Source organism: Panthera onca, chromosome D4 (assembly GCF_046562875.1).
Source record: "Panthera onca isolate mPanOnc1 chromosome D4, mPanOnc1 haplotype 2, whole genome shotgun sequence".
Taxonomy (NCBI): Eukaryota; Metazoa; Chordata; class Mammalia; order Carnivora; family Felidae; genus Panthera; species Panthera onca.
In genome coordinates this window covers 19,269,515-19,295,918 of record NC_138351.1, presented here as the reverse complement: position 1 = coordinate 19,295,918, position 26,404 = coordinate 19,269,515, and the positions used below count along the sequence as shown (strand labels likewise).

General features: G+C 47.2%; 1 protein-coding gene and 1 pseudogene across 7 annotated transcripts in view; one reads left to right on the top strand and one right to left on the bottom strand.

Annotated features, from left to right (window-relative positions):
• The first annotated feature begins 2,141 nt into the window (after nt 1-2,141).
• PRUNE2 (prune homolog 2 with BCH domain) overlaps nt 2,142-26,404 on the top strand; it is a 270,970-nt gene continuing 246,707 nt past the window's right edge. For 5 of the 7 annotated variants that reach the window (XM_078436921.2, XM_078436919.2, XM_078436917.2 and 2 more), the window contains exon 1: nt 2,145-2,447. In XM_078436921.2, coding sequence (XP_078293047.2) covers nt 2,412-2,447 — 36 coding nt within the window. In that variant the 5' untranslated portion in view covers nt 2,145-2,411. Of the gene's footprint in view, nt 2,448-26,404 lie in introns of all 7 variants that reach the window. The other 2 variants (XM_078436923.2, XM_078436922.2) reach the window with 2 other exon arrangements.
• On the bottom strand, nt 6,840-13,928 carry LOC132663412 (small ribosomal subunit protein eS4, X isoform-like; annotated as a pseudogene).

Genomic DNA, 26,404 nt, shown 5'->3' with positions numbered 1-26,404 from the left:
TAAGCTGCTGAGCATGTGGTCATTTATTACAGCAGCCTCAGGAAGCTAATACATGTGGTCAGTTGGAGGAGGTAAATGTTGATGAACTTTTGCAGGGGCCTTGTTGGTGGAGGAGAAACTCTGAGAGATAGGTGTTAGAATTGCAGTCTTATCGGGATTTTTTTTTTTTTTTAAATCTCAGGGCTGTAGCATACCTCCTCAGAAGGTTTAAAATCAAAAGTCAAAGGAATAGGCTATTATGTGTGTCACTAAATTCATCAATGGAGTCAGAGGGAAGAAATTCCTGGAAACTTTTCGCAGCAATATTGCTTGAATCGTGATCAACTTCACTGATCTAAAGGCTGACAAAACACGTGTTTTACCTGGATGGTTTTGAATTACTTAAGTCCCCGAAGAAATAGATAGGATCTGCAGCTTTCTCACAGCTCATCACCGGAATGTAAACCGGAGCTTAATATTCCTATCGCTCTCCTCTAATCAGATCTCTAGACTCTGCTGATGTTTTTTCATTGGGTCCTCCTGAATAAGAAAATAATTGGATAATCACACATGCTCGCGTGCACACACACACACACACACACACACACACAGCATATGAGAGATCAAAGAACCTCCCATATGTACGTGTATTCACTAAAGTGCATTTATTGGGGATTTATATATGACTTGTGTTAGGGATTCATCAATGAACGTGACAGGCGAAGTCCTGGTTCTCGTGGAGCTCACAGCCTGGTGGAGAACACAGACAAGTAATTGGGTGAGTTAGAGTAGAGCAGAAAATACAGGTTGCTATAAAACAGGCAACTGGCTCCATGTAGGAGTGGGAAAGAAGGATATATCCAGGGGAGGGGCTTCCTGGGGGAAGAGAATTTCTAAGCAGTATCAGCAAACTCTGGGATACCTTTAAAAATGGAAATTCTCAGGCCTGTGAAACCAGACCTATTAAGCCTGAAATCCTGGGGATGAGACACCAAGATCTCTGTTTTATTACATCTCTGAGTGGTTTGGATACACGCTGAAGTTTGAGAACCAGAGGTCATACCTGGGCTGCACATTAGAATCGCTGGGAGCACTCCTACCACTGTTGCGGTGGCCCCTCTCCAGAGACATTGACTCAGTCGGTCTGGGAATAGAGCATAGGAATTAGTAGTTGTAAAGCTCTGGATGTTATAATGTGATTTCAACACGCAGTCAAGGTTGAGACCACTTCTCTAAGCTGGCAGCTGAGGCATGAGTCAGCGGGGCCGTGGGAGCTGGTGAGAGGGCAGGAAGGGTATTACAGCCTAGATGTACGAGAAAGCCTGAGGTTCCTAGGACTTGATAAGGCTGGAGAATACACACTACAAAACTCCATGGCTTAAAATAGGGTTCATACTTATACACGTAAGTGTTTATTGCAGTAGCTTTAAAACTTTAATGTGCATAGAAATTATCTGAGGATCTTGTAGGACACAGACCCTTATGCAGTAGGGAGGTTCTGTTGCCCCAGCTCTCCCTGAGCCTGCACGTCAGAGAGTGGATGGGGACTGCAGAAGTATCTTACGCTTCAGCCCAGGACCAACATAAGGACACCTCGCCCGGGGTGAATCGTGGATGCCCGTTGCTGGGTGGGTATGTTGTGAGGGTAAAAAGAAAAGATGCATCCTAGCACAACCTCCCAGCCGGCTCTCCTGATTATTTTCCATCAAGGTCGTACTGCTTTGAGCTCAGCAATAACCCCCCCCACCTCCAATCTAGCTGAGTGCATCCCCCGGCCAGGCCCGCAGAGCCAGCTCATTAAGTGGCCGCTGGAGCTCTCTGTAACGTGCCAGCCAGCCAGGGAGGCGCTGGCCGAGGAGGGGGGCTCTCCGGGGACCTCTTTTCCCTCTCTCCCTCTTCCCACCTCCTCTGGCTGACGGCGGCGGTGCCTGCGGCAGAGCCTCCCTATGCAGCAGCCCCTTGCACTTGGCTCGCACTTCTGGGCGCTGTCCATGGTTGCAGCATCTTTCGGCGCGCCACGTCAGGAGGCCGCAGCGGGGCCCTGCGATTGGCGGAGGAGCCCCTCGCCATCCCCCAACACCCCCGCCCTCGCGCCCGGCCCGGAGCCCGGGCCCCCGAGCCCCGGCCCCGCAGGCGCGTGCCAGTGAGCGCGCGGGGCGCGCCCTGGGGCTCCCGGGCGGCACACCCACTTTCCTTATTAGGGCAGAGTCGACGCCCAGAGCGGGCGGCCGAGCGCGGGGGTGGGGCAGGGAGCCCAGGAAGGCGACAGCCGAGGGCGCAGCCACAGCCTCAGCCGCCTCCGAGCGGCAGGAGGGAACAGCGGTCGCTGCGCTCCGGCCAGCCAGTTTCCCGAGACCCCGCTTCTCTCCGCGGGGCAGAGATCTTCCTCTGTGCCCCGCCGGGTACCCCTAGTCCAAACGTCTCTCAACGACATGGAAGAATTTTTGCAACGCGCCAAATCTAAACTGGTAAGTTGGGGGAGCAAGGCTGTGTGCGTGCGTGTGTGTACCTGTGGTGTGTGTGTGTGTGTGTGTGTGTGTGCGCGCGCGCCCGCGCGCGCTGATGAAGGGGAAAGGGCATTGCAGCAGAGGAGGAAGAAACAACTTTGCCACTTAGTTGTCAGGGTGTGTGGGCTAAGCCTGGAAAGAATCTTTGGAGCTCGGGTCCTTACGGCTAGCAGTCTCTCTCCAGAATCCTGCCCCCGCGAAGTGCGGAGCTGGGGGTGGTCGTGGCCTGACGGAAGTTGGGTCCTGTGTGCCCAGTTTTGGGTCCTTTGGCCTGAGGTTGGAGAAAGGTACGTCCGGCCAAACTTCAATTTGCTTCTGAAGGCTAGAGGGTTGATGGGTGTGGTGCTCCTTTGGAAGAAAGAGCCCAGCCTTCTGCAGATGCAGTACCTGTAAGTGTAAAGCGGGAGGGGGGGTGGGGTGGGGAAGAAACCCTTAGAACTGTACTTTAGCTGGAGGCGGTGGCAAAGCGTAAGAGAGGAAGTTAGGGTGCTGCTAGGAAGGACGTTCCTGCGAATGCGCAGTTTACCCAAGCGTCCCCCACAAAGAGCTTGCTCCAGGGCAGAAGTAAGGGATGATCTCGTGTGACTCATGTGCCTCTCCCGTCCCTGTTCAGGGCCCTGTTCAGGTCCCTGTTCAGATCTGTAACTTGGGTAGAGGCAGAAGGGGAAAACCCCAACTGTTGCTGCCGATGTGGGGGTTGCCCGACTGTTGTTCTCTTGGGAAGAGACCAGCATGTTGGCGGGTACCACTGAACCACTGTCCAAAGAGTGAACTGTAATTTTATTGTGTGCGTTTACAGTTGCTACACATTCTGGAACAGATTCTAGCGGCTTCCTAATTCCAAACTGTTTTGGCTCTCCAGCATAGCAGTAATAAACATAATGGGAATGTTTCTGTTTCAACACTTAGGAAAAAGCCTCCGCTCATTTAGAAGCAATATCTTTCGTGAACAGTGAAAGTACGTTTTATGGGCCTGGCAGAGGAGGAAATGCATAATTTATGATGCCTTTAACCTTTAAACCTTCAGAGAAGACAAAATACAAAGTCACCATTAAGGTGACGTCTTAATCACAAGGCAGGGTAGTTGCAGGATTGTTACAGTCCCTCATTTATCTTTGCACAACAAAGGGAGCGCAGACCCAAGTCTTACCCTGATTTAACTCTAAGTATCTTTTACAAGACGTGAGAGTTGATTACTGCTAAGGTAAGTAGTAAGTATTTTGTTTTCTACCTCAAGTGTCCCAGAGACTCAAACCATTGTGGGGATTTCAGAAAGTTTGTGGTCATTTGTGTGTTTATTACTGACCCCCTTATAGTGTTACGAGAGCACTCGCACTCACTTGCATTTCTGATAGCGTAAGTAAACTCCCTGTTCTTTACCTAATGATGAGGGAGAAACGGTCAAAAAGAAGTCGATCGTGACAACTTATTTACTTGTTTGTTGTTGTTGTTGTTTGTTGGTGGTGGATGAGAATGATTGGGCATCAGTGATACACATCGATTTAGACTGCACCTGTGTTTCACTCCTGAAACGTTTATTTTAACAATAAACATTTAGATTGTGGGGTCTGATGTGAGCAAGAGATTTGCCTCATTTCTTTTTTTTTTTTTTAATGTTTTTATTTATTATTTTTGAGACAGAGAGAGGCAGAGCATGAACAGGGGAGGGGCAGAGAGAGAGGGAGACACAGAATCCAAAGCAGGCTCCAGGCTCTGAGCTGTCAGCACAGAGTCCGACGCGGGGCTTGAACCCATGAACTGTGAGCCAAAGTCGGACGCTTGACCGACTGAGCCACCCAGGCGCCCCTTGCCTCATTGCCAAAGAACAATTGCAGGCCTGGAAAAATTCCCTGTTTCAGAGCAATCAGTTGAAAGTAATGGGTAAGTTTATTTACCGAGTCCCTTCATTAGACGAGCAATTTGCTCTCTATCATTAAAAAAAAAGACAGGAAAGAGAAGTGGTTGTTTGAAATACTGTTTCTAGTTTCCTGTGTTAGCCAGGAGAACAATTACTGCTAATTTTATTTTTTCTTGGAATAGGTTTCTTGTTAGACTCTCAATGAGGCTTTCGTATTCAGCCGCAGGAAAGGTGTTCTGGTCACTTTTGGTGTCACATTGCCCCTGACAAATGATCTTTTCCAGGAAAATAAAACTTCTACCTAATTGCAACATTAACTATAGTTCAAGATAACCTTTCGTTTTAGATGACAGATAATCTTTGTTTTGGAGAAAGAAATTAAGTCAGTAATTATGACGTTCATTTGTGGGCACATTCCTAATCAATTAGTAAGATTTTAAAAAATCAGGCTAATACTTCAGAAAGCATTTGAAGGAGAAGAAATTATGCTGGCCTCATTAGGCCAGAATTAGATAGAACTGAGGTGTTTTCCATCAGAAAGCTGTTTTCCATCAGAAGTTAATATAGGCTTATCCCTATGATACCTTTAAAGAATCTAATTGACAGGTTGTTTTCCTACCTACTTGATTTCTCGCTTTGCTATTCTGTAATCATGATGTGTATCTTTCAATAGTTTGAAATTGTCAGTGTTCTTTCCAAAGTCCTAACATAACCTCACCCACCATTGGAACTAGCTAATTCCAATAGGCAAGAGAAGTTTTGAATTGCAACCATTTTGCATTTGTTAGTCATAGATAAAATTTCCAATGATCAAAACTTGGGAGACATTGTGCGTCTCTTTTCCTCCTGACCAGGAATATTTATTATTCATCTGTTATTGTGAGGGGAGCATCAGCTTTCCCATTCTAGGCCAGGCCCTTGTGTTGAGTGGAGATCTTTGAAGGGGAAGGGATGTTTTTGAATTTTTATCCGGTAGTTTCGGGCTTGCGTCTGTTGAAATCGGGAAAGCATGCCCTCAAACCTTTTTCATCCTAGTCTGGTCCGGCTGATCCTTAAACTGACGCATGTTCGGGGACGTAATCCCAACCCCTCCCCCCCAAATCTCTCCTTCTGATACACACCCTTCCTTCCTGAGAATATGCTGTGTTTATCAGAAGTGGCAAAAGCGGACCCCGAGTGTGGCCTCAGAGGGATCGCTTCTTCCTGGTTCTCCAATGGTTCTCTAGGGGGCCTGCCTTCTGCCTGGTTGGTACATGCTTGGGTGCCCGGTTCTTCTTGGTAAAAAAAATCTTAGCTGACTGGAGGGCAGCAAGGGAAGTCGTCATTTATTCCAAGCACAGTCTTCTGAGATGGCACCTCCGTGACAAATACAGAATGACGAGTAGGAGGTGGACACAATGATGGTTCAACAATCAAGCCAGCAGAGAAGCCAGGATTCACTCCCCTGATGTGAGCTCGCAGCTATGTCTCTGGGGTGGACACTCATTGCTAGAACTGGAAATGAGAATAAAAACACACTTTCTTTTTTTTTTTTTTTTCCTGCCAGGGCCCACCTGGCTTTTCTTCCACCTGCCCATTCAGAGCCTGGAAGAAGGACAGAGATCAAGTCTGATAGTTCCAGGCTTGTCCTGAAGTTTTAGCCATGCTCTCCTTTTTCAGTTATGCCGTTTCTATGGTGGTGTCTTATTCTTAGTCGTAGCATTTCGATGGTAAGAGAAATGGAGGGAGGGCAGGGAATAAGGGCTGATTTGGGAAATGTCCCTCCATTTCATGGTGATCGGCTCAGAAAAGCATTCAGGCCAAGATGACCTCATGATGGCAGTAAATGGTCCAAGTTCCTATGAACTTTGTGTGTGTGTGTGTGGGGGGGGGGGATGAAATAAATGAAGAATCAGAGCCCTGGGGTTCAGGCTGATGGGAAACCAAGGTCCCCACACTTGTGGGCTGGCTACCGAGCCTCTTACTGCCTGGATCCCACCGGCTGATTCAGTTCAAGCAGCTGCTGATGGGTTGGGGTGGGGGGGGGGGTCACTGCAGTCCACATGCCCTATGATGTAGATCACCAGTCAGCCTTGGGTATGTGTGGGGGTGGGTGGAGGAGTGTCAGCTGCCACAGGATGGATCCAGGCCACATTAATGTCACAGGAATGCTGTTTTCAAAGAAAGGGTGGGGATAGGGCGGCCACTACAGTCTGAGGGATACATCTGTCTCTTCAGCAGCGACAGCTGCTGGTGAAGTGGTCAGTTCTGCAGTGGGTATTAGTGACCGTGGGGACTTCTACAGGAGAACAGTCCTGGGTGACCTGAATGTCAACGTGGACTCTGTGCTGTGTGGCACAGGGACAAGAAAGCACGTTCGAAAACTCTAAAAGAACGACCGCGTTAGAGTTGTAGAGGAGGTGGGGTTTTTTAAGAAAGAAAGAAAGAAAGAAACACATTGCCGTGTGTCTACAGAGGCATCATCTTGACCCTGGAGGAATCTATTCCTGATTCTTTTATGGGAAGAAGAGTTGTCCATGTTGCAGATGACCGTTGCAGGTATTTGAGGGGGCCGCTGTGGATAGGGCTAGGGGTGATGGAGCTGCTGCCACAGCAGCTTCACTTGGGGAGCTGAGCTCGTTCTGACCGCAGGCCACGGGATCAGCTCCCTCCCCATCCATGAGCGAGGGCCGGTGCACTTGAGACTTTGCCAGAGCCTTCCAGAGCAGGGAAGGAGACTCGGGAATCCAAAGCACTTCTGTGAATGTGGCGCCAGTCCCTTAAGGGCTGATGAGGAAAAAAGCCCACGATCGCTTTAGTCCTGGAGTCAGTTGCATTTCTCACTGCCGCGGCTTTCAGACCCAGGGCTGTGGGTTATCCAGCCCCGGGGCCTGCAGAGAAGAGTCAGACTTTTTCAGTGTAAATCTCACGGTGGACTGGTCTGCCTCAAAGGTAAAGGATTGGTCCCTGCCGTTCAGACAGCACCTTGGGTCTTGAAGGATGTGATTAGGTGAGCAAGGACACCATTTAATTAAGGACTTGGGAACATTTTATGCTAACTAGGTAAAAAAGCGACAGCTTTGGAATAACCTGTTTATTTCCATTTGTAACATTTGTTTGGGCAGATGTTAACGTTGTGTGGGGTTTGGCCGACCGGTCTGGAGAGCTCTTGTAAGCAATGGTGGCTTGGGGATAGAGGCATCACTCTCCCTGGACATCCTCTCCTCCCTGGTGTGCTAGTTGAGCAGTGAAAAGGGGGAGGGAGAACTACCCGGGTCTGCAAAAGATGAAGGCTGCAAAAGAGGAAAGACCATCTGGGGACCCGAGAAATAAAGTACATGGTGTTGACTTGGTCATTGATTCTGTGCAGACCGTGGGGTTTGTGGTAGAGTCATAGAGTTTGGAGTGTTCTTTGAACAGAAACTGGGGAGGGGCATTCAAATTCAGGCAGCAGCATTCGCATGGAGTTTGATATGACTGGCACCCTCTGGGTTCGTGCAGTACACAACTGCACAACCGTACATGGCTTCCCTGCCTCAGGTCCTGGAGTAGCCCGCTCAGAATCTCTGGCACTGTGCCAAATCCATTTCTGTCTGAGCCCTGTGGCTTTGGGCTTTGGTTTCCAGGGGAGGTATCTTTCTCCTTAAGAGATCTTGAGAGGCAAGCTGGGTGCTAGATTGCTCTGAAAAATCCGACCCACAAAGCCCGGGTTAGAAAAACTAAGCTGGTAACACAGTCTTGGGTTTTTAATCTGAAAAAAATGGAATAGCGATACCCACTCTGCAGGTTTATTGTAAAGCCAAACGACTGTATCTACAGCCTTCAGCGAAGAACCTGGCTGCTTCTGTCTCAGCGAATGGCATTTGTTGCTCATCCAGTTTGCCCAGCTGGAAACATCCTTTTCCTTCATCCCACCCCCACCCACCCTGCCCCTGGCATCACTAACTCATCAGGATGACCACTCTCCCGCCGCTGCCAGGGAGCGTCTTCTGCACCTCTAGAAACCTCGTGACCTTTCCATTGCTCTTTGGAGAACAATAGCACTCTTAGCAAGACCCCGGGATCTGGCCCAATGTGTTGCTCAGACTCTTGTGGCTTTTCCTCTTGCCCCCTTTGGCATAAAAAAACCCTGCCCCTTCTTCAGGTTAGGTGAAGAAAGGAAGTCTCACCGAAGGACCCTTCCCCATCCCCCCTGCCTCATTTCATGAGTATAGGTTGGTTTTTTTGGTCATGATTTTGGATCACTTACCTCAGCGTGTCGTTATATTTCTATTGGGCATGTTTGTCTGATTCATCAGAGTAAAAAATAGGTCTCTGTATGATTTTGTCCACCACTGTATATCAGGGCCTGGTGCAATGCCTGATATTTAGTAAGCTGTTTGTTTTGGCAATCAATCATGCCATATTAATGCTAATTAAGGACAAAGAGCCTTCCGAGTATGTCATCTAGAGACCCGTTCACCCCTTGCTCTGTTTGGCTGTTCTGTTTGCCAGTCTCCAGATTAATCTGAATGGCAGCATTCACTTTGACGAGGGGCTCAGGGCAGCAGATGGTTCAAGCGTCACGGGTCACCAGATCAGGGATTCCTTTTATGTTCACAAAGATCTTTGTCGCTTTGCACAACCTGTACTTGGCCTCGTCAGGTGTAATACGAGGAACAGCAAAGCAACCCTTGGTGTCACAGATCAGGCAGAAGTTCTCTTTGGTCTTGTCAGTGCTGATGACATCCATCAGCAGAGTAGGCTGTCACTTTGGATCTTGCCATTCGTCTTTTTTTTTTTTTTTTAAGTTTATGTTTCTTTATTTTTGAGACAGAGAGAAACAGAGCACGCGTGGGTGAGGGGCACAGAGAGAGGGAGACACAGAATCCGAGGTCGGCTCCAGGCTCCTCCGAGCTGTCAGCACAGAGCCGGACCTGCGGCTCGAACCCACGAACTGTGGGATCATGACCTGAGCCGAAGTCGGCCGCTTAACCGACTGAGCCACCCCGGGTGCCCCAGGATCTTGCCATTAATCTTAATGAACCGCCGCATGTGGATCTTCTTTCCTTAATTTCCTGTTAGGGCAGACTGAAGTCTGTTCCTTAGAAGGAGACGAAGGAGGATGTTCTCTCGGCTCGTGGGGACCGGTAGATGGACCAGGAGCAAACACATCGGTCAGCTGTTCCAGCTTCCGATGCTTTGGAGCTTCAACAGGCTTCAGATGCTTCTTGGGACCGTGAGCCACGCTTGTACTAGACGTAAAAAGAACAGACTGTTTTTAGCATGAACGAAGACATAGGGCAAGAGGCTTGAGCAAATCATACCGCATTGTAGTGGCTCAATAAAAACTAGTAAGTGGGTGGACAGGTGCAGATTCAGAGTGATCTGTATCTGAAGAGGGCAGGTGCCAGCACGCACACACCCAGGTTGGTTTACTAGAAGGAGGTGAGAAACATTAAGGTCAAGGAGTGCCACACAACACTTTGCACGTAGTGTGTACTCCATATAAAATGTTACTAAAAACTAACGAGGCTAGTTTTTAGGCATACCTGCCTGGAATCTGCAAATCTTGGTTGAATTAAAGCATGAGTGGATTGGAGAGAGGCAGGGAAGGGAATGGGCCACTAAAAGCATCTGTAAAACCGCACTGGGTGGATCAGCAAACAGAGCTTCTCGGTGCCTTGGATCTTCCTCTGTGTGGTTCAGAGACTAAAAGTTAGGCTCCCCCGATCTTAACTACCACACCAAGTCTGCCCAGCCTATTCTGCTGCCTCTAACATCTAATATCATGAGATAGGTTGGCAGGGAAGCTTCTTAGAGTCCTTGAGATGAAAGGTGCAGGCATTCCAGACTAGATCCATTAGTATTTCTGTCCAGTCCTGAGACCGCAGACTTATGCAGGGGATGAACCCATGCGCCGTCCTGAGGCAGACGCCTTGTCCGGCCGGCATGCTGTTTGCGGTAGAACATGATTATGGTCTTCTATTTCATCTAACTCTCAGGGATGTGACCGACTTCCCCAGGTATTCTTATTAGCCTGTCATGTAAGAGTCTTCTTGACGTGATGGTGTCCAGAAAAATTGCGTATCTTTGACTCCATGCGCTTTCTAGTTCTTGCTTTGGCTTCCAGGAAGCACAAAGTTATGTTTATGCGTATTCCTTAGCCTTGTGTTTCTTTTTTTAATTTCTTTTTTATTTTTTTATTAAAATTTTTTAACGTTTATTTATTATTGAGAGAGAGAGAGAGAGAGAGCATGAGCAGGGGAGGGGCAGAGAGAGGGGGAGACACAGAATCCGAAGCAGGCTCCAGGCTCCGAGCTGTCAGCCTAGAGCCTGACACGGGGCTCGAACTCACACACTGTGAGTGAGATCATGACCTGAGCCAAAGGCTGACGCTTAACCAACTGAGCCACCCAGGCGCCCCTGTATTTCTTTTTTTAAAATGTTCGTTTATTTATTTTTGAGAGAGAGAGTGTGTGTGAGGGAGGGGCAGGGAGAGAGGGAGAATCCCAAGCAGGCTCTGTGCTGCCAGAACAGAGCCCGATGCAGGGCTCTATCTCCCAAACCGTGAGATCATGACCTGAACCAAGATCAAGTTTTTCTAATTTTTATTGCTTAGTTTCTATCCTGTTATTATACTTGTTTTGTTGTGGGTTTTTTTTTTTTTTTTCTCGATGTGTTTTTTTATTACAAGCAGCTCACCCTTTTGGACCTTGGCAAGAATAAATAAATCCCTTTTCTGATAATGTATACGATCATGAACGTGTTTTGGCAACAGGTCTGGTGTAATTCAAGGTTTATCTACTCACATATGGGAATTAGCTTTCTTCATGATTGTGCATATTGTGTGGGGGCTTCCAAACAGGTAGTTGAAATTAGACGTCAGCACCATCAAAACAGTATCTGTGTTCTCATCCTTAATGACAGCTGCCTTCCTTGGGAGCAGCAGTGATCACACATTCCTGTACCTGAGCCGGTAACCTGGAGCCCAGGAAGCAGCCCGTAGTAGAACTGCCTGCCTAAGGAGATTTACAAAGAATTTCATAGAGCATTTTGGGATTTGGAGGAACCTGGGAGATACCACTGTCTTCCTCATCACTTCTTTCCCCTCAATGCTGCACGGCGTGGTAGCTCACGGCCTGATTTCAGAGTCTGCCTTTGCCGTTTTTATTTGCTGGGCAGGCAGCTTCGGTCACTTAGCCTCACCGAGTCTCGGTTTGCTCATCTATAAAATGAGAACGACATTAGCACTCCTCTCTTAGGGCTGCTGCAGGTGTGCATGGTCCTGAGGTGAGAATATGCTCTCCATCTGTAGTCCTAAGGACACAAAAGAGACCACTGGGGGATCAGACAGCCAGGAAGCCTTACTGACATTTTATAGGAACAGGGACAGTCCTTAGCTCCCTTTAGTTCACCTAAAATTTGGTGAATATCCGTCTTCCCTCTAAGAGATAGATGTTTTTCGCTTACTGTGCACAATGGTCTGGTGAAGTAGCTAGCGGTCCCCTTTTGTGGTTGAGCAAACTGAGCCTTAGTGAGGCGGAGAGTTTGCCCAAGTTCTCACTGCCAATGAAAAGCAGAGCCAGAGTTTGCTCCCAGATCAGCGGACTCCAGTTCCAGGACTCTCTTCTTATAGCCTAAGTGCCTTTTCCCACCTGATCTCCTGGAATACTTAATTCCCTTTCAATTAAGAGTGGACAACTTGACAGGTTAATAGGAGGGTTGGATGGTAAGTTCACTTTGACCCAAGAGGGGTTTATTTCTGTGTTGACTGTTTTATATTATTAAAAGCCCTTGGACGGCTGAGTAATCAACTAATGTTATTGAGAACTAGCTATGAAAAAAATATGTGGCTCGGCTGTCTGTGATTTGCTTGAACAAGTTGGGAGATTTTCTCACTGTATGCCCATGCAAAAGGAATATAAAATACTGATAAACCATTTGGAAAATTGGTGTGTGCCTTGCTTTTACAGTGGTCAGAAATGTGGGAATTTAGTGAAGTTTTATTTTTATTTTATTTTATTTTAAAGTTTATTTTTATTTATTTTGAGAGAGAGGTAGAGAGTGAGCAGGGGAGGGGCAGAGAGAGAGAGAGAGAGAGGGAGGGAGGGAGGGAGAGAGGGAATCCCAAGCAGGCTCCATGCTATCAACACAGAGCCTGACGCTGGACTTGAACTCATGAGCCGTGAGATCATGACCTGAAATCAAGAGTGGGACGCTTAGTGGACTGAGCCACCCTGGTGACCCGAGAATTTAGTGAATTTGTAATAAGGAGAATACGTTTCAAAAAAAGTTTGAAGTTGCCCCTTACTTACCATCAGGGTTGTTGTCACAACTTTTGGTTTTGCAGATTTCTTCTTAGTCTCTTGCTGGAGGACTTCAAGATTATTTTGGTCGATTGATTGGCTGGTGATTGGCACAGTGGGGTGGCTCTCCCCAGTGACACAGCTAGTGAGAAGACCTCAAGTTGGGAGACAGCTGTCAGTCCGGCCAAGTCTGTTTTTGGCTCTTGAGTCCACTGGCTTAGCAGTGCTCTAGAAAACTGCCGGTTATACTCGAGACACATAGGGGTGAAGGAAAGGGGAAGAAAGAAAAGAAGGAAGGTGGAGGTGGGATTGGAAGGAACCAGGAGAGAAGAGAAGGATCTGGGGGGGTCGACAGAGGGAAACGTGGTGAGGTGTAGGAGAACATCCTTCCAAAACCCAGGGCGGAATGAATTGGAGTTCACTCGTCTGGCATCATCAGCCAACCCTCGGTCTCCTGAAAGATGGAATTCTGCAAGAGCAGCTTTTCTTTAGGGAGCCAAAATTGATGACCGAAAGCACATCTTTACGAATAAAGAAGATGCGTGCACACAGATGAGCAAATAAGCCAAAAGCAGGACCAGACCTGTCAATACCGAGGACGAACTGGTGGTTGTCAGAAGGAAGGGGGGTGGGGGGATGGGCAAAACGGGTGGAGGCGAGTGGGAGACGCAGGCTTCCAGTTATGGGATGAATACGCCCCGGGAATAAAAGGTACAGCGTGGGGTACGTGGTCGGTGATATCGTAGCAGGGTTGTACGGTGACAGATGTTAGCTCCACTTGTGAGCGCAGCATAACCACACGGTTGTCAAATCACTATCCTGTGCACCGGAAACGAATATGACGTTGTATGTCGACTGCACTCAAGTAAAAAAAGTAAAAAAAGAAAACATATCTTTTAAAGGTCGTTTTTTTTGTTTTTTTTTTTCTCACGGGAAAATATCCTAAACTCGCTCCCTCTCTGAGCCTATTTGTTAAAATGTTTTTTTTTTTTCAACGTTTTTTATTTATTTTTGGGACAGAGAGAGACAGAGCATGAACGGGGGAGGGGCAGAGAGAGAGGGAGACACAGAATCGGAAACAGGCTCCGGGGTCCGAGCCATCAGCCCAGAGCCTGACTCGGGGCTCGAACTCACGGACCGCGAGATTGTGACCTGGCTGAAGTCGGACGCTTAACCGACTGCGCCACCCAGGCACCCCACTCTCTGAGCCTATTTGTAAGGCGACATCTGTAAAACACAGCAATGCTGGGAACACAGCAACGACTCCCGAATGTTAGCCATCACCATCATCGTCATGATCGTCATCATCGTCATCATCGTCGTCGTCATCATCATCATCATCATCACTTAGTCTGTGCTTTGACAAGATATTCACAAGCTTGATTTTCTCAGAGTGCGGTGACGGGAGAAGGGGTTGCCAGAGGCTGTAACTGCTGATGACTTACAGTGGAGGAATTGCCCAAACAAAACCAAAATCAAACAGAATCTACAAGACGCAGACCCAGGCCCTCAATAAGTGTCATTCCATCTGGAGTCGGGGAAACAGTTCTGAACATCTGTGCGGTGTCTGTGGCTATCACATCACTGGTGTTCACAGTGATAACCCTGAGCAAGCAAGGAGGAGAGGTCACGTAAGCCCAGTGTCCTGCTTGAGAAAACGGGTGGGGTGTGCAGGCAGTTTCCGAACAATTTCTAACTCCGATCATTCGAATAGAAAAGGAAATAGAAAGGAAATTGTCCCATGGAGGGTAAGCTTCGGTTGTCTGGAGAAGTCTCTCGCACAGGAGACCTCGTTCTTACGGGAAGCCAGATAATGTGAAATGTCATGGTTTTCATAACAAGTGATCATGAGTCAGGAGGGAGGGTGACGGTGCTAAAAATGTGAGCCTGATGTGAGGAGGCAGAAATAGGCCCGTGGCATGTAGAAGATGCAAAAAAAAAAAAAGGCCACTCCTCGCGTCCCGCTCCCGTCCTGAGCCCGAAACTAAAGCTGGCTCTGGACTCCACAAAAAAGCTGCAGCGGGTGTAAACGAAGATCCCTGAGAACAGCCCCAGGGGGAGGGGCGGCTACTGATGGACTTTCAATTATTTGGAAGGATTTTGTGGGAGAGCTCTCATTCTCAGAAAGCATTTCTTTCCCTCGCTCAAACAAAAACAAAAACAAAAACAAAACAAAACCCAGGACTTATAGGATAAGTGGCTTTAAAAAAAAAAAGAAAAGAAAAGAAGATGCCCATCCATTCAGTGAGGTCCAATTGTCGTGAAAATGATCTATCAGTTAATTGAAGGGTGCGAAAAAGAAAGGTGCGGGCCTGCATCTTGGCTCCCCAAAATGGAAAAGAACAGAGGCAGAGGTTCATCCCGAATGTAGGGGCATTTTGCTTGGCTTTGCACTCTTCATGGGTTTTCTCCAACAAGGGGTCAGTGGCGCTGGCCAGATCAGCACCTGGCCCTGGGAAGACAGAAGTGTCACGGCAGGTGGACAGATCAGCGGGTCCTCTGCCACGGCTGTGTCTGAGAGGGCACACGTCTGCCTGCTCCCTGGGAGGGCAGTGTCCCCGGGCCCTTCTTCAGGGACACAAGGGGGCAAGCCTCTCTTTGCCCCCAACTTCTCTGCTGCTTTTTTTCCCCCCATTTCTCTTGAGAAATAATTGACATCCATCACTTTAGCAGGATGGTTTGGTTTACTCTAAGAGGATTGCCACCGTAGGTTCAGCGAACATCCATGGTCTTTTACAGATCCAAGAAAAAGAAAAGAATGAATAAAGGGGGACATTTTCTCCTTGTGATGAGAACTCTCAGGCTTACTCTCTTAACGACTTTTCTATATATGGTGTGGCAGCGTTAGCTCTGGTCTTATCATGTTGTACATTATTAAGTCTGTGCAGCTTTAACACTTCCGCCTTCCCCCCGGCCCTGAGCGGCCTCGTTTGGCGTGTGCGCGGTGCCTCCTGACCAAAATACTAGGTAGGACTCTCTCACCCTTTGACAGCTGCAATAAAAACACACTCTCAGAGCTGGATCCTTTCAGGGAAAGGTGAACGGTATTTCAGCTCATCCTTGTGGATTAATACAAGCCTAAACTTTGATTCAGATTTTGTTTTATCTTTTGAGTATTTACCAAGAGCACTGGGAGGACTCATTTGGGTCTCTTTCTTTTTAGATTGTAGGCAAACGAAAGCGTGGCCTTAGGAAATGCGTACAGGTGGCGGAAAAAGATAAACAGGAAGGAGAATTGTATTCGCTAGCTGAATATTTCTTCTATTATTTAATTGTGAATTTGCTTCGTAAGACCCTAACGTAATAAAGCCGTGCACAAAACAAAGCATCTTTATTGGTCTGGAACTGATGGCATGCTTTCCACTTGGCTGACATCCCTGGAGCGCTGGGTCTCTTGGCTCCACTCTAAAAAAAATTCAGACATAAACTCACTGTAGTGGATGCAGAGCAAAATGCCATCCCAGAACTGGCTTTTAAAACACTTTGAAAAATTCATTAGCCTCCAGCGTTATTAGGTCACTCTGAGCCATATTGGGGGGGGGGGGGTGGTGGTGGGGAGAGAAATGTACTTCTCGCTTGTATGGAATTATTTCATGCCGAAATAGCCTTCTCAGCAAGCATGACATTGCTGTAAAGACCAGTTAACACTCGTAGGGTTTCAGATACCAGCGTCTACACAGCTCTGATGAATCCCATAAACACTGCACTGTGCGTATTACTACTAGCCCCTTCGTTGGACTTTTACTTTCAGCGTGGTTCATATTCGGCCACCCCGATCGCTATTGTCACTCTGGACATAACCTGACCCGTCACTTCAGCGAGCGGTGTGGAAACAGGCATCAGGATTCCATGTGTTTAAACACAGCATTCTACAGCCATAGTCTTTTGAGAGTGATTTCTTGCTTTGAAACTGTTAGTTATTTTGCTCTCAGACCGCTAGAGTTGAAACTACTGTGAAAGCATAGAGCTTTAACATTGAAGCAGATGACTTTAGACGTCTATTTCAACCTGCTGGTATTAGGTTTCTGTCTTCATTTATTTGTGAAATAATAAATACATGTTAAAGCAAATTTGAAAAATAGAGGAAAGGTAAAAAATGAGCCATAAACATTAGAAACTAATATTAAAAATTACCCATCTTCATTCAAGCATGACCGTTGGCAATATCTTGGCAAGTCGTCGCTTTCTTAGTCTCTCTTTTCTGTGCATAGGATCAAAGTAGGATATTCATACATTTTAGTACCCTGATTTTTACTTTACTCAACATTATTCCTTAAATATTTCCCTTGTTATTGAATTGTATTTCAAATCAGCATCTTAACTAACAGCAAATGATTTGATAAAAAAGATATACTATGGTTAACATTTCGATTACCCCTCCATTTTTTTTTGCTATTGTTAATTACACTGTAATTAACATTCTTTGTACCTGAAATGGTTTTATCTTGTTAAGGATCATGTCCTTAAAATAGTCTTTCAAATATGTGCTTATTAGAGCAAGAGATATAAATATTCTTAAGTTTCTTGATAAATCTTTCCACATTGATTTCGGGATGAAATGCACCAACTTTCAAGACCCAGAGAGGTTCCAAAAGATTCACTTGTCCCTTAGAATGTTGTGACAGGGTTCAGCATAGATTTCTGGTCTCTTGACACACAGGTCTGTGCTCCTGATCAATCTGAGAGGCTTTATAGTGTAGCAGGAAGAGTACTATATAGATCTGAGCAAAACATACAGATGCGAGCCAATAATCTCAAGCTGCCTTGCTGCTAAATTAAGATGATTGTAACGCACCCTATCCCACACCAGTCATGGCTCCCATTTGAGACCATGAGGTAGAATCTGACACATCCTCTTTTTCTCTTCACTTCCTCTATTTCAGAGGCAGCAATAAGTGTTCACTAGCTGCCTCGTATGGTAATTGAAGACATAGTATCACACTTCATAACCTTCTCTCACCCATGTGATCTCCCTCGGTCAGCCTTGGGTAGGACGGGTGTTATCATATCTACATCACAGGTGAGAAGAACGAGGCCAGAACAGGTGAAATGCAGCCTTGCCCGAGCACACACAGCCAGCAAGGGGCAAAGCTGGACACAGGATCCGTGTCTTCTGGTTCCCAGCCCTTGCTTCTAGCAGTATCTTTATGAACTAAAAATTGACTCGTACTATGAAAAGGTAGTTTGAAATTCTCGCTGCGAGTCGGATGGTTCGGATTTATCTCCACGAAAGGAAGTGGCCGGGTTAAAACACGGGCACTTTTCCAAGTGAAGACTATCCAAAGGTAAAGCACATTTGTGCCGAAGCTGTGTTTCGGGAAACACACGGGACAGCAAACCTATCGAGCTTGGGAGTTTCGTGTGATGGACTCTGATGAACAGTTTGCAGGTGTGAGATTAATGGATGTGTCATTGGTGGCAACATGCTGAGTGAGCTCCATGGGTGCTGGACACCAAGTGTCACCTGTGACGATGGGAAGGAGGTGCCCGAGAAGCGAGTCTTTGGAGGGCCTGTGAGCCTCATCCCAGGTACTGTAATGGGGCAACAGGTGACTGGATGCTGTTTATGTTGACTCCAGCTGAGAGTTCTATGTAATGAAGAGAAGAAAGTTTAATTGCTTACAACACGAGATCTTTCCCTGCTGTGGGGGAGGTATAAAGATGTCAAAGTCTCTCTCTCTCTCTCACTCTTTGTCTCCCCACCCTACCCGCATTATTTCCCCCGTTGAGATCATATTTATTATCCGGCCGAAGACCTAAATGCATCCCTCACTGATGCAATAGGGAGTAATTTTAGTGTAGTGTATTTAATGCTGTGTGAGCTGAATTCTCTTTCAAAAAGACTCTCCCTAAGAAACACATATATTTCTGGACCAACATTTCCTATAGCCGCGGCACGACAGAGGCCACACGGTTGCTGAACGCAGTGTGAGCAAAGGTGACGACGCGTTCGACACATTGGTCTGTGGACAGAGGTCCTAGGTCGCCTGTTTTTCCCAATCTTCTTTCCAAAAGAGGAACTTAATGAATTCACACTGGGGAGAAAAGTGAAAAGCCAAACATTGCTGGAAGGAATTTAGGGAGTTGGAGCTCAGGGTTAGTCTGGGCACTCTGTATTAATACAAATTTTAGGTTTATAGGACACCAGTTGTCCTGAAAGCCTAACGTGATTTTTTTTTTTTTTAAAGAGAAATCTATTGTCTACAGATGATTTGTATACAGTACGGTAATTCCTCTACAGATGTCACGTGGGAAGCTTTAATATTTGCTGAGGGAAATATACTTGGGATGAGATTTTCATGTAAGCGCTGGGATGGGAATGAAAATCAGTGACTCTGAGAGACTTAGCTGTGTAGTTGTTAAGTCATGCACATCTGCTAAATAATTAGCATGCTGTGGGGTAGGAGGTTCTGGAAGTAAATCCTTGTGTGCTATAACTCCTAGCTATCCAACTCCTTTCTGAGGACGCGTCTGCATTTTTAAAAGACAAAGAGCAGAGAACGTGGAGGGCCCAATGGGAACATTCAGGTTAAGCTAATACCTTGCCCCGACCAATATCCCCGACTGGGCTTTCTCTCTGTCTCAGTTCTTCTCAAAACAGCTTTATCCTGCTTCTTACCCCTGGGCACTTAGCTGTCAGCAAAACCTACCCTTGGCCAGCAAGCGAGGGAGTAAATACCTATCAATATTTACAGTTTACATATTTTACTTCATTTGACCTTCATAGCGATACTCTGAGCCAGGCATTATTATGCCCAGCGTATGGAGGAGGAAACTGAGGCTCAGAGGATCAAGTGACTTGCTGTAGGTCACATACGTAACGAATGTTAGAAATAAATTTATGGTATTCTTTAACATTTGTTTTTAACGTTTATGGACTTTTGAGAGAGAGAGAGACAGAGTGCGAGTGGCAGAGGGGCAGAGAGAGAAAGAGACACAGAATGTGAAGCAGGCTCCCTCCAGGCTCTGCGCTGTCAGCACAGAGCCCAACTAGGGGCTCGAACTCACGAACCGCGAGATCATGATCTGAGCCCAAGTCGGTCGCTTAACCGACTGAACCACCCAGGAGCCCCAAGAAATAAATTTATGGTATTCTGTCCCTGAGAGCCTTAACTTGTATTTCCATTGCAACGCACCTCAGGGGCTCAAAACACCGACTTCATGGGGAGTGGTCATTAGAGCAGCTGTTCCTAAACTTTCTGGTGCATAAGATCTGGGGGAACCTGTTAAGAGGTAGGTTCTTTAAAAAAAAAAAAAATTTACGTTTATTTATTTATTTTGAGAGCGACAGAGAAAGTGAGCAGGGGAGGGGCAGAGAGAGTGGGAGACACAAAATCCCAAGCCGACTCTGCACTGTCAGTGTGGAGCCCGATGTGGGGCTTGAACCCGCGAACCGTGAGATCATGACCTGAGCAGAAACCCAGAGTCAGATGCTTAACCGACTGAGCCACTCAGGTGCCTCTCCCCTTTTAAAAAATTTTTGAAGTTTATTTATTTTGAGGGAGGGCCAGAGAGTGAGCGGGGAGGGGCAGGGAGAGAGAGAGACAGAGAGACAGAGAGAGAATAAGGATGCAGATTCTGATTCAGTGCGGTGGGGGGTGGGGGGACCGGGGAGCCTGCACTTCTTATGTGCTCCCAGGTGATGCTGATGCCGCTGGCCCCCAGACCACAGTTTGAGTCGTGAGAGTCCAGAGTGCCACGCTGGGGGGCAGAGGGTCCCTCCGTGGCCCCTCTCAGGGGGCGCTGGGATCTGGAGAGGGCGGTCCCCAACTGTAAGGGGGTGCTTCCCCTCTAAGGAGGTGCTGCCTCATTGCACTTCCCTGCGGGCAGTGGGTACCGTCCCATGACACTGAGGCGGAGATGTGCAAGGAGCCGGGCGTGCAGTCTCCTAAGCTGTTAAAATCTAAGGCGAAGGAGGCAGTCTTTTGTGCTCGGATTTCGGATGGCAGAAGAATGGGTATGGGAGGAAGAAGGATCCCTCTGCAGTCGCACCACAAAGACAGCCGTCCGTTCTAATAACTCGTAAGGCAGGCAGTGCACGAAGTGCCCATTTCTGATGTGTGTTGCTGTTCAAATGGTCCACTGTTCCTTACGTTTTGCCAATAAGAAAACACTGGAGCCTCCTGGCTGCACGGTGCCTAGCGGAGGAGGGGACCATAGAGAAATATGTTGCTGCGCCTTAAGGCGGGTGAGGGAGGACAGACCTGGAGGAAGTGATAATGTCTTAAGAAGTGCGGGGCTCTTAACCAGGTCCTTTGAATTATGTCAGGGGGAAAGCGCGGTGTGGCCCTTTCCCCCAAGGACTTGCTGCAGGAGACGATGTTGGAATCAAACTTCTTTTTTTTTTTTTTTTCTATTAGGACAAAACCATCCACAGTTCCCCTCGCCACTGTCTGGTTTCTGTCTCTTTGTCTAAATTACTGTTAATTTTTCTTGTCTTTATGTGATATCCTCTTTCAGACAGTCCCTTGGCATCTGGTGCTGGTCTGCTTTCTGTTTCGTGGCTGTTTGTCCCCCTCCACGTGGTTACTGGTGCGCCTTTGTACGTGACGCTTGGTGATGGGTGGTGTCCTTTATCACCTATGCCCTTCCTCCTTTGTTGATGGCTTTTGCTTAGTCACCCTGCTTCTCTGATGTGTCCTTTGTTCGCACTCTGTTTCCTACGGCCTCTTTACCCTTCCTTGTCCAATTCCTCTTTATCCTAATACAGGATTCTGTTTCTGTCAATGCAGTGGGGGAGCCCAGCGTGGCCGGCGGACTCTCAACATAGTTTGGGGGTGCTCAGCAGACGTCTTCAAGTGTTCAGGTGTCGTTTTCGGGTCCCGTTCTGTATCAATCACCTTTCACTAGGTTCTGCTCTGGTAGCAGAAATCCCCGGTCTCCGGGGCTTTCAATGACAAAGGGGTAGTTGTCAGTCAGGTTACAGGTGGCTGAGGGTCAGCTGTGGCTCCCAGAGCCTTCTTCATTCTGGGATGGAGGCCAGTGGCCCAACCACGGCCTGGGGAGGCTGTTCTTGGGGCAGAAGGAGGACGAAAGCTGGTAGGGTCGAACGGTAGTTCTTTGAGCTTCAGCTCGGGCTGGACCAAGCCACTTCCGTTTGCACCTTCATCAGCCAAAGCACGTCACGTGGCTGTGCCCATTGTTGGTGGAGCGGGAAGCATATTCCACCCGCAGACAGATACCGCAAGTTCCGTGCCCTTGTGTGGGGACACAGCCTCACGTTTCTATAGGAACGAAAGTTAATGATTAGGGAGAACGTTGTAGCCTACTATGCGCTCTGAAGCTAGAATCCATCCTGTCAGGTGAACACTGCCCAGAACCACACTTACATCCTGTTAATGGTCATGTCAAAAGGTAGATAACCACCCAATAAAAGCTTTGATTCGGAGACCTGAGATTCTTTGGCAGTTTCTACTATCATTTTTTAAAGGTTTTTTTTTTTTTTTTTTTTAATGTTTGTTTATATTTGGGAGACAGAGCGTGAGTGGGAGAGAGGTGGAGAGAGGGAGACACAGAATCCGAAGCAGGCTCCAGGCTCCGAGCTGTCAGCACAGAGCCCCATGCGGGGCTTGAACTCACAACCCGCGAGATCATGACACGAGCCGAAGTCGGATGCCTAACCGACTGAGCCACCCAGGCGCCCCTACAGTTCTTGATATTATTAATCAAATGAGAATCTCTGCTAGCTATTTAGTCATCTCCCATGCCTTCAGATGAAGCTTGGGCAGGAGTCATTTCCATGGTCACATTTGGGATAACTTTATGCTGTATCTGGGTCCCTAGTTTAGGATTGGGGGCAGCTGGCTCACCTCCTTTAGATCACCACGGAAGCATTTATGGAATAAGACTACCTTGCAAAATCCTTTAAACTCACGGTGCCTCAGTTTCTTCCTCTAAATTAGGGAATAACAATAGATCCCCCTTGTAGGAGGTCTTGAGGATTACATTAGGTAATAGATGTAAAACTCTTAGAACCTCTTGATACATATAAATATTTGAGTCTTTGATGGGTGATGATGTTGACGATGCCACCAATGGTGACTTCTACTCCTTTGGTATCTGAACTGACAGTTTTGAACTGACAGACGATCAGACGTATGCTTCTGAGTTTAAGATTTATTTATAAGTAAATAAAATCAAAATCAACACAGAAAGTAGGGGCTTAAATTCCTGACCTCCTGTTAGACTAGCAGTAATGTGTCTTGGAGAAATTAATCTCCAGACCGGATGTTCTCGCCTTGCAGTCACTGTGCGGGGCGTAAGTTGTTTAACTGCCGCATGAAGTTTTCGGTTTATTTGGTGACCGCAGTGCACTTAGGACTGGGATGAGTGGGATAGGCTGCTGGAAAATTCCAGACAAGGTTGGCGAGGAGAGCCACAGGACTCGTGTCTGGAAGTCAGTTGGCTGGGCCCTCCAGGACTGGTCTTGGGGGAAATGGGTATGCGGGTTAGCGTACGTGGGGAGCTTGCTAGGGAGGACAATGAGGCTTCCGGCCCGGATGGCTCCTTTTGTCCCATGTGCCATCGGCTCAGCCTGAGTAGCCTCAACATGAGAGGAAAGGAGGCAGGGTCATGGAGTCAGAGTGTTAAGCTCAGTGACTTCTCAGTTGTGTGAACTTGGGTGTGTGTCTTAATCTCTTTGAGCCTTGGTTTACTCATAAATGTAATATTATTTAATATTTGTCCATCCATGATCATGTGCAAGAGCATTACATATATTCTTTAAATATTCACAAAGTCATTTTGCTTTCACGATAAGCCTACTTGGTAGATACAGTTATACCCATCTTGCAGATGGGGAAGCTAAGGTAGAGAGAGGTGAGTAGCTGGCCCCCACTCACACATGTAGGAAAGAGAGGAACCAGGTTTCGAGCCCAAGCAGTGTAGCTTCCAAGGCTACATTCACACCCACCATGCTTTTGAAGCTTGTTGGTGCAGTAAGAACTTGGCCTGGGGTTGCTGCTGGAAAGTAAATCTGTTCACCTCCTCCAAATCCTAGTTCACTGCCTGATTCAATAAGTAGGTGGTCAGTAAACATGTATGGCTAGTTCCTTTCTCTCCTCTTCCTTTCAGCGGTCCTGGGGGACCCGAGGAAGTGGGATTCGTGGGTGGCCGGGAATGAGATGGGAGATCGTCAGCCCAAAATTTTTCTGGGAAGGGCTTCTCATAACTCTCAAATTTACCTTGTATTTGAAAGTCCTCCTTCTGTCCTATGTACTGCGTGAAGCTTTCTTCCGCTGCTCCGGCCCTTACCACACCAAGCTGGAGGGTATGACGTCATCTTGTAAAGCAAGTTCGGAATGAAAAAGGATGATAGCACAGGTCAGTGTGCTTTCCAGCTCATCATCATAGCCCCGTATGCAAACCCTTTACGCGATTAACACACGGATGATCTTTATATGTATTAAAAAAAATTTTTTTTAACGTTCATTCATTTTTGAGAGGCAGAGTCAGAGCATGAGCAGGGGAGGGGCAGAGAGAGAGGGAGACACAGAATCCGAAGCAGGCTCCAGGCTCTGAGCTATCAGCACAGAGCCTGATGTGGGGCTCGAACCCATGAACCGTGAGATCACGACCTGAGCCGAAGTTGGATGCTTGACAGGCTGAGCCATCTAGGCACCCCTATATGTATTTTTATCTGCTTTGGGTGTCAGCTACCTTTAAAATGTCATTTATTTATTTTGCCCTTTACTCTGCATAGCATCAAATAACTTTGGGGTGAATAACCACCAAGCCAAAAGGTGTGGAGAGCAGCTGTCATGAAGGTTTTAAATATGAGACAAACCACTTCAATGATTATTTCCTTAATTCTGTCTCCTCCTCCCAGTGATTTGGTTCCAAATTGTCCCTGTGACTAAGGCATGTTCCGGAAGCAGAATTCTGTAGTGGAAAAAGAAATGGTTCCAGGGAATACTGAGGCCGGGATTATAGTGTTTTCCCTTCTACATGGGAGCAGTGTGACATTGGCAAATCACGGATCCTTTCTGGGGCACCTGGGTGGCTCAGCTGGTTGAGCATCCGACTTCAAGGTCATGATCTTGTGGTTCATGAATTTGAGCCCTGTATCGGGCTCTGTGCTGACAGCTCAGAGCCTGGAGCCTGCTTCGGATTCTGTGTCTCCCTCTCTCTCTGCCCCTCCCCCGCTCACGCTCTGTCTCTCTCTGTCTCTTAGAAAATGAATAGGTGTTAAAGAAAAAAATTAAAAACAAATCACTGACTCTTTCTGAGCTTCTGTTTCTTCTGTGAGTTCAACACTTCCAAACCACGGAGTCCAGCACCTCAAGATCTCCCAAGGGAGGGGTCCATTTTAATATTTCAAACCTAATAATGCCGTGAAATGGCAAATAAAAACTTTCAAAACATGGAGTCCACAGGTGATAGAGAAAATTAGAGATCTTTGGTGGTGGGAGTTTGGGGACTAAGAATCAGTTCTTACTTATTTTTCTTACAGCGCCTTCCACGTAGTTGGGCAAATCGTTTGCATCTCCAAGCCTCAGACTGTTCATCTGTAAAGTGGGGACAATTTGGAATTCATCTGCGGGAACTCAGAAATTTGCTGTGGAGCTTAAATGACATAGTAACTCTAAAGCACTTAGCCAATGGCACTCAATAAATTGTGGCTGTTTCCTTAGTTCTTCAGTGTGGATTCAGAATTACCCAAAGGGGCAATTAAATAATTAATTAATTTAAAATGTTAGTGTTTATTTTTGAGACAGAACGCAAGCAGGGGAGAGGCAGAGAGAGAGAGAGAGAGAGACAGAATCTGAAGCAGGCTCCAGGCTCCGTGCTGTCAGCACAGAGCCTGATGCGGGGCTCGAACTCATGAACTATGAGATCATGACCTGAGCCGAAGTCAGACGCTGAACCGACTGAGCCACCCAGGCGCCCCAAGGGGGTATTTTAGATTAAACTAACCCCCACTAGATTATGTCATAAGTCCATAACTCTTGGGTGGACCTGGGGTTCTTCGGGGTTGTGGTGAACTCGAGGACGGACCCGTTCATTCCCACTTTCTGGGGAAATGTAACCCCAGTGAGATTTGCACAAGCCCTTTAGCTGAATATGCCGTCAATTGGTAACATCTGGGGCCAGTCAGAAGTAGGCAAAGAGGGAGAGGAGAGAAGGGCCAGGGAAGTATATGGAGACCAAAGTCCCTGGAGCAGAGTGGCCTGCCTGGTTGGTACTTGCTGTTTATGGCATACACACTCTCAATGATAATTGCTGCCATTTAACCAGGATTCACTATGTGCCAGGCACTGTACTAAGTACTTCACAGATGCCGTCTCTTTGAACTTTCTTAGCCATGATATGAGTTCTTTTTATCTGTTGGCCAAAGCAAGTTACATGGCCAGTCCGATTCAAGGGGTGGAGAAATGCACTCACCCCGCCTGTTGTCGTGAGGGGCTGCAAAGCATCACTGTAGGTGCGTGGATAAAGGGGCGACCATTCTTGCCATCAGTTTGCAACAGACTCTGTAGGATAAAAAGAACAGATGATCACGTATTTCCCGGGAGTAATTTCTGTGCTCAAGAAAAGGGAAATCAGCTACCGAGGGCCTCCTAGCGTCTTGTATCCCTTTCATTACGGAGAGTCCAAGAGGCAATACAACTAAAATGTGGCCCAATTACACTGATATACTCAGGAGCCCTCCTGCAGCTATTTGGGGAATTTTGTATTTTCTGAATTTCTTGGGGTCTCGTGTTCAAGACAAGCTCCATGAGAATGTCACTTATCTAGTATCTCAAACCTCTGCCCAGTGCTGCACAGTTTGGTGTGGTACCCAAAGCTATGAA